This window comes from Diabrotica virgifera, chromosome 7, assembly GCF_917563875.1.
Source record: "Diabrotica virgifera virgifera chromosome 7, PGI_DIABVI_V3a".
NCBI lineage: Eukaryota > Metazoa > Arthropoda > Insecta > Coleoptera > Chrysomelidae > Diabrotica > Diabrotica virgifera.
The window spans coordinates 28,557,784-28,566,398 of NC_065449.1; the positions used below are offsets into that span (position 1 = coordinate 28,557,784).

The window sequence follows — 8,615 nt, forward strand, 5'->3', positions numbered from 1 at the left end:
TGCCCAGGGCCCGAAGTTAGGTTAAACCGGCACTGCGACTTGCTAATATGCGTGTATGCGTCACAAACAAAATAACCACAGACAGACACGTGAAAAATATGAAAAAACGTGGTAAGAAACTCACCAGATAATTTGTATTGTACACAATTCACAATTTATGATAAATATAACTATTTTAGGTCGGTACCTATTTGGTTCTGGATTTGTTTACTCAGTGAAATTCACAGACAAAATAGGTACATATTAAAAACTTCCGTCAGGATTTCAACATAACATGAGGCGAAACGCGAAACCGAAATGGATAAGTTAATGCTGCGTTTGCATTTTGCCGAATTCAATCGGACGGTTGTTCTCCGCTACAACCGGGGATTCCCAGTAATAAAGACACAGTGCTGGCAGTGATGCGGAGTTGCCACTTCTAGTTATTATTTTGATGCTTATTAGGAAAATAAGTTTTGGTCCCAAATTTAAGAAAGTAGAAGTATTAAGCTTGAAGGCTTTATGGGGCCCCTCCTAATGTCGGACCCTCCCGCCTTGCGGGCCCTCCGGGCCTGTCAGCTACGCCACTGGCTATGCCTCGAAAATTCTGACATTCAGCCATATTTCCCTTTTTGTGAATAGGGCATAATATTGCTTCTGTCCATTCCTCAGGTAGTTTCAGTAACTAAATTCATACTAATATTTTCGACTATCCAAAAAACAGTTTGAAACAGTGTTAAATTTAATTGAACTTGACCTTTCGCCAAAATCAACAAATAGATACTCAAACCTATTTCACCGTTTCAAAACTTAGCAGTAACATTGAGCTAGTTAAAAGTTATTTTAGCAATATAAATGACCAAATGGTTAATTGGAATTTTAGTATTAATTTCACAAGAAAATATTTAAAACCACTACACTGAGAGTGGCTAAGCAAAACGTCCGTCGAGTATTTTTTAAAAATACTGTGAATATAGTATTAAGTTTTTCTGTGCGTATATACAGGGTGTCCAGAAACTCTACCGACAAACGAAGACAGGAGATTCCTCAGATAATTTTAAGACAATTTAACCCAATTCACCTAGTCCGAAAATGCTTCCTAAGGGAGCTAGAGCTCTTTGAAGATGGCGTCATGTAATTAGTTTTTCTTAAATACCTCCAGAACGCTTCTATTTATAAAAACGAAAATTGGTATGCGTATTTACTTTCCAGAAATGAATCGATTCAATCCATTGCTAATTTGTAGTACCGGTCATAGGCGTCCGTTTTGGGCAGGGCAATGGTTATTTTATCGCCTAACTTTTTTGTATTTAATTTTTAAGCATTTTTGACTCTGAATTATTAAATTGTGAGGTATTCTAGTACTAAAAGGTACTCTTACTTTAAGTCGATAGGATACACCGTTTTAGAAAGATGAAAACTGGTACATTTATTTATATTCCAAAGATTAATCGATTTCATTAATGGCGAATTTCTAGAAACGGTCATAGGCGTCCGTTTTGGTTAGGTCAACAGTTATTTTATAACATAACTTTATTGTCTTTAATTTTTAAGTATTTTTGACACTAGATTATTCAATTATGAGATATTCGAGTACTAAAAGTTACTCTTGCTTTAAGTTGGTAAAATACATCGTTTTTTTTTAATTTTTTTCAATTTTTTTTTCAAATTTCCAAAACTAAAAACTTTCAAATCGATTTTTCTAGAAAACGGTGTGTCCTACCGACTTAAAGTAAGAGTACCTTTTAGTACTAGAATACCTCACAATTTAATATTCCAGTATCAAAAATTCTTAAAAGTTAAGACAAAAAAGTTATGCGATAAAATAACCGTTGCCCTACCCAAAATGGACGCCTATGACCGGCACTAGAAATTCGCAATGGATGGAATCACTTCATTTCTGGAAAGTAAATAAGTATACAAATTTTCGTTTTTCTAGATAGAAGCGTTCTGGAGGTATTTAAGAAAAACTAATTACATGACGCCATCTTCAAAGAGCTCTAGCTCCCTTAGGAAGCATTTTCGGACTAGGTGGATTTGGTTAAATTGTCTTAAAAGTATGTGAGGAATCTCCTGTCTTCGTTTGTCGGTAGAGTTTCTGGATACCCTGTATAACGGTAGAACTTTATTTTACGCCAGGATATTTACATAATCTTAAATACAAAACTTAAAAACTAAATCTGCGTAAGTAGTCAACTATCGCATGAGTCATTTGACTGCATTGGTGTTCCTGACGAAGTTGGTGGAAATGATGCTGTCGCAGTAGTACGCCACTGCTCATTATGGATTTTCACTTCCGTCTCTGTTACTATTTTACAAACTTGTAACCTAGTTTCAGCAATAAGATGTGGTGGAAAGTTTGAAACCGTATCAGCCATGCACTCAAAAAATTTGTGAATAGCAGACTTTTCTGGTACAATTTCTGTCTGCGTTAAAATTTTTCCAAACAACTGATCCCTAACTTTCTGTCTCTTTTCCAAAATACTGACCAAAGCATTTTCATCAGATGTTTTTAACTTTTTTGTCGAGGGACTGAAAGATTGTTGACTATCTAAATTGTCCTCGGTGCTTTTCTGAGTCTCCGATAGATCTTGAGACTCTTCTACAATGTCTTGAATCTCCGGTGTACGTTCTTCAGTCTCTGGCTCATTTTGAGTATTTAAATCTGCGAGAAGTTCCACGCTTGCTTCTTCTTCTTCGTTAGTTACAGTACTTCTCTGTGAATGAACTTGCGTAAGAAATGTTAATTGAGACATATACTCCCATGTATTACGTTGGTTTATTGCCTGACCTGTGGCAATGTCTTTTTCTTTTTTCTTGTAGTGGTCCCTAATATGTTTCCATCTTTTTTTAACATCTGCAACTAAAGATATACTGTAAGTAAGTATAGTGTTATGATTTGAAATAAATAATGGATTAGTTTCGATCCATTATTTATTTCAGAAATTCGATCAAGAATAGAGCAATCAAGAGCAGTTTTTTTGAAGATGAGAAAATTTCTTAACCAAAGACTCAATCTGCAAATCCAATACCAGATGGTAAAATGTTATATCGACTATTTTCTTCTCTATGATGTCGAAGCCTGGACTGTTAATGTTGACTTAATGAGGAAGCTGGAAGCTTTTGAGATGTGGCTTTTTAGGAGAATTTTGAAAATACCATGAACCGATCATATTATGAACGAAATTGTGTTGCACAGACTGGGAAGAGGCAGAGAGCAGAGAACCATTAAAAAGCGAAAGACAGCATGTTTCGGGCACATACTTAGAAATGATAAGTGTGTTGGCTGAGTTATTACAGTTGATTACGAAGAGTAAAATCGAAGGAAAAAGGTGTCCTGGTAGACGACAAATATCCTTGCTGAAAAACATTCGCGACTGGACCGGGTTAAATACACAGAAGCTTTTAAGAAAAGCAGAGGATAGAGACGAATTTGCAATGGTTATAGCCAACCTTCATTAGTGGAGTCGGTACTAAAAGAAGAAGAAGAAGAACAAGAAGCAAATTGGAAGTTGTTGTCAAAGATTTTTTAGACAAATGGATTTTCCAAATTGCTGTGTTGTTTTAGATGAAAAACATTTTCGTATACAATGTCCGTCGAAGAGTGAATCCTTATTTTATAATTACAAACAGTTTTTTTTTCATTGTTTTGTTAGCCTTTTTTCCTGGAAGCCGTTTGTTATGGACCGGTCGTACTGCAGCCACTTGGCTTATTGTACATCTTCCATTCCTTTATAAAACCCATTCCAGAATTCTGAAACGCTGTACTAGCTTATACAAATCTAGTTCGGTGGGAGCCATATATATTTAAGTCACTTCGATGTCTTCAAAAAGTGTTTGCCGCGTTCGATCCAATGCCTAGCAGTCAAGCAAGATACCTATGGTTGACTTTTTCTAGTTCTCTGCTACAGAGGCTGCAGCTCATGTCTCCATGAAACAACCCCATTGTATGCAGGTTGTCCCTTATCCGGCACATGCCCAGTAAGGAAATCTGTTGACTCTGAGCTGATTCCTGCTTGTTTTCAGCAATAATTCAGCCCTACTATGGTTTGTTTTTTAACCAAGAGGAGTGATTCAAAATTACCGCGCAGTATTGCTTGTTTGTAATTGGTCCAACCGCAGGCAAGTTTACTCCACGGTTCTTAAGACATTACTACGGTTGCCTAAATCGACTAACTCGTCGACCAAAAGTCCTCCTCTTAATATATATATAGAGCACGTGTAAGTGAACCAGCTTTTTGTTTTAAACAACAATGCTTAATGCTTATTTTGCGGCTAGGAATGTAACGAAGAGCGTGAAAAAAGCCATTGTTAAAAAACCACGTTAAAAAAAGCGTCAAGTACACTACCTCAAAGGTGGTGTGGAAACGTGTGCGCATATTATGACGATTACCACTTTTTGAATCGTTATATCTCAAAAACGGTGGCTCTCAGGAAAAAAAGTAATAAGGTATTTTTTATATATCATTACGTAATCTACATTTTCTGTTAGAACTAATTTTACGATAAAACTTACCGTTTCGCTGAAAATCGCTAAAAACCATATTTGGTGACCTTTGACCCCACGTAAAATTTTTAGCAGGGGTCGGATTTATGAGGACTTTTTAGATTGCATGTATGATGGTATTTTTAACAATCCTGCCAATTTTCAGCTTGATGGTAATTTTTGTAGCCTCGGATGCGTAAGTTGACCGGAGTATGTATGGTATACTTGGACTGTAAATAAAATCGATCTAAATCGCCTTGAGGCTTTCGAGACGTGGTGCTATAGAAGAATTTTAAGAGTTTCTTGGGTGGAAAAGATTCGAAACTCCACAATACTAGAACGTTTCAGCAAGACTACTGCGATTATAAAAGGCATCAACAAGAGAAAGCTGGAGTATTTCGGACATGTAATAAGAGGTCCCAAATATAGGTTGCTACAAAGTATTATGCAAGTGAAAATATAAGACAAACGCAGTCCAGGACAAAGAAGCACTTCGTGGTTCATTTAGGGTGGCAGTGAATAAAATTAAGATAGCTATGATGCTAACCAACGTTCTGAAAGGATATGGAACATGGAGAAAAAGAAAGTAATAGCCCATTCCGAAAAAGAATCCTGCCTACGCCAGTGACGAGAAAATTTTTATTTCATTGCCCCCACCTTGACAGGTTGCTGGATCCGCCGTTGCCGTTGAGGGGCGACTAGATCAACCGCAAAAGAAGATGAATTTGGTTATTATTCTAGTGACTTTCTTGGGTGTGAATCTGTCTTTTTACTTTACACTCCTGGTTAAAAAATAAACTATAGTACATTATCCGTCCGATATACAGCTTGCTATGCGTCAGCTCTTTCGTTAACGTAAATGCCCCGATGACCTGGATAGCCTTAGTAGATGCAAATTGTAAATTTCTCTATGTTGATACTGCACATTATATGGCAAATTGGAAATTGCCCGTTTTCTTCCAAATTTTCTAATAGGATACAGAAAAACGACAATATAACTAATACCGGTTGAGTAGGGTCCGAAGAATAGTTGAAGTGCATTTGGAATGCTATCCATACGCCATGTAACCAACGGCGGATCCAGCAACCTTGCAAGGAGGGGGCAATGAAATACAAATTTTCTCGTCACTCGCGTACGCAGGATTCTTTTTCGGTATGGGCTGTTACTTTATTTTTCTTCATGTACCATGTCTTTTCAGAATTTGGTTACTATCATAGCTATCTTAATTTTATTCTTATAAAATATAAAATAATTAAAAAAACACTTACCCGGAATTTGAAGCATTTTAGCGATCTCCTCCCAAACTATATGTTTTAAAATATTACTTCTAAAATTGACATGTGCGGGATCATACAAAATTGAATGGCGTCGCACCAATTTAATTAACAGTTCATCTTGTTCTTTTTTCATTTTATTTTCGTCCGTCATAAAGTCCATCCGTTGAAATGCTTCGAAGCCATATGAACCAACACACGCAGCGGGTAGATGCCAACCGTCGACGCTAGCTGTTGCCGCTGGCGTGTCTGAGAACGAGAACTGAGTCTCTGACAGATCTTGAGACTCCTCTACAATTACAATGTCTTGTGTCTCCGGTGTACGTTCTTCAGCCTCTGGCTCATTTTGAGTATTTAAATCTGCGGGAAGTTCCACGCTTACTTCTTCGTTAGTTGTAGTACTTCTCTGTGACTGAACTTGCGTAAGAAATTTTAATTGGGACATATACTCCCATGTACATTGGTTTATTGCCTGACCTGCGGCAATGTCTTTTTCTTTTTTCTTGTAGTGGTCCCTAAGATATTTCCATCTTTTTTTGACATCTGCAACTAAAGATTGATATATTGTATAGTGTTATTACTTAATTCAAATTCAAAATACATTTTACTACTCTCAGAATACAGAAAAAAAATGTTTATCTGACAAATAAACATTGTTTCTCGCTTAAATTCAATATTCATGCTGCTACCCACTTGCTCCTTGTCAGTTTTAAAATTTAATTTAAGCGAAAATCAATGTTTATTTGTAAAATAAACATTTTTTACTGTTTTCTGAGAGCAGTAAAATGTATATTTTGAATTAAATAAATTACATACATTCTTCTTTTTGTATCAATTAATTTAATTCAAAACATTTTTTTGGACGCCATGTAAAAATAATTATGTTAATGTTTATACTACTGAATAGAGAATTGAATAAAATTTCGAATGAGCCAGCATACGACCCCTATTCTCATTTAAAAAAATCATTGATTACGTCATCACACCCATATGGATGGCGTCACTAGTATGATATATAATATGCCAAAAAATCATAAGTTAAAAGTAAAAATCGACCTGTTTCGGGATTTATGCCAAAATCGCCCATACACGAAAAAATTAATGTATTCCTTTCATTTGCACCACACTGTATATTTTTTGTAACATAAAATAATAAAAAAACTTACCCGAAATTTCAAGTATTTGAGCAATCTCCTCCCAAATTTTATGCTTTAAAATACTATTTTTAAAATTTACATGTGCTGCATCATACAAAATTGAATGGCTTCTCACGAATTTAATTAACAATTCATCTTGTTCTTTTTTCATTTTGTTTTCGTCCGTCACAACTTCCACCCGCTACAATGCTTCGAAACCATACGAGTCTTTGATATGAGAGAGAAATAAAATATGCAATATGAACCGACACACGCAGCGGGTAGATGCCAACATGGATGCCAACCGTCGCCGTTAGCAGTTACCTGTTACCGCTGGCATGTGGCATGGCGTGTCTCGGTCTCGTGTCTGAGAAACCACGTGACGTGCATACTGCATACTCTTTTCAAACGTTCAGAGCAATATAACTGGTTGCCTAATTATCAGTATTCATTGCAACCAAATATAAGGATATGTTGCATACAGCAATAGGACCAAATGAAATTAATATAGAAGCAATAAAACTACTAGACGACAAGAATATCGAGCTGTTCAGTAGAATTTATGACACTGGTTACATTCCGCGAGAATGGCTGCAGTCATCCTTTATAATGATTCCAAAAACAGCTAATCCCACAAAATGCAATGAACACCGCTTAATCAGTTTAATGAGCCACTTGCTGAAATTCTTCCTTAGGATAATACAATCAAGAATGTACAAGATACTAGAAGAACTTAGCGGGACAACACAATTTGGTTTTAAGGGAGGACTAGGAACAAAAGAGGCAATTTTCTGTTTGAACACCTTAACAGGTCTACTTTACATGTCTACTTCACCTTCACAGACTACGAGAAGGCATTTGACAATGTTAGAAGCATGATATCATGATGGAACTACTACATAAGGCCAACATTGACCAGAAGTAGATCAGAATGATTCAAAATATATACTGGAACCAAGTGGCAAAGATGAGGATTGATCAACACCAATATACGGATGAATTTGAAAACCGGAAGGGTGTCCGCCAAGGCTGCATACTCTCTCCGATGCATTTTAATTTATATGTGGAAAATATAGTTAAGTCTATTTAGTCTATGTTGTTTCGAAGTAGCAAAATGGGTTATAACGTCATTGTAAAATGTATTATTGCTTTGGAGAGATTTTAAAAGTTTTTTTCTATTGACATTTGAGACAAGTTTGACATTCTCTCTTATTTCATGGTGTTTCGACAATACGTTTTGACTCTTTTGAGACAAGAGAAATCCCGTTCATTTGAGGCAGAATTTGCCCATATTTGAGCACAATAATTTATTAATTTCGGGAACAGTTTGTTCCCGATGATAATGTATTTTGGGAATGGAGGAAAATGTAAAAAACGGTATTTTACCGTTTTTTACACTATAAAATTTGATCAAAAACTTGTTTTGATTCAAAATAACTTGTTATAATGCCATATAATGACATTTGTGAGTCTTTTCTATTAAAATATTATGTTTTTCATTGATACTTTACGACAGAAAATGCAAATTTGTTTAAATAAACACCAAATCACTGTAAAATCGCATAAAATAACATTTTGAGAAAAAAAGAAGAAGATTCTTTGACCTTAAATATCTTATTTTTATGTCCCGCAGAAGCTATATACCAATTTTCAGACAAATCGGAGATCCAAAATTTTTTGCCTGAGTGATTTAACATGGAATGTACCAAAAAAAATGCCAAAAAGAAAAGAAGAACCTA

At 35.7% G+C, this 8,615-nt stretch overlaps 1 protein-coding gene across 1 annotated transcript; it reads right to left on the reverse strand.

Annotated features, from left to right (window-relative positions):
- Window positions 1-268: 268 nt before the first annotated feature.
- On the reverse strand, window positions 269-7,231 carry LOC114330605 (uncharacterized). Its single transcript, XM_028280009.2, has 3 exons — window positions 6,907-7,231; window positions 5,735-6,289; window positions 269-2,842 (listed from the first exon to the last, which is right to left on the reverse strand). Exons 1-3 carry the CDS (start codon window positions 7,046-7,048, stop codon window positions 2,172-2,174), a joined length of 1,368 nt encoding a protein of 455 aa, XP_028135810.2. The 5' UTR covers window positions 7,049-7,231; the 3' UTR covers window positions 269-2,171.
- Window positions 7,232-8,615: the final 1,384 nt, after the last annotated feature.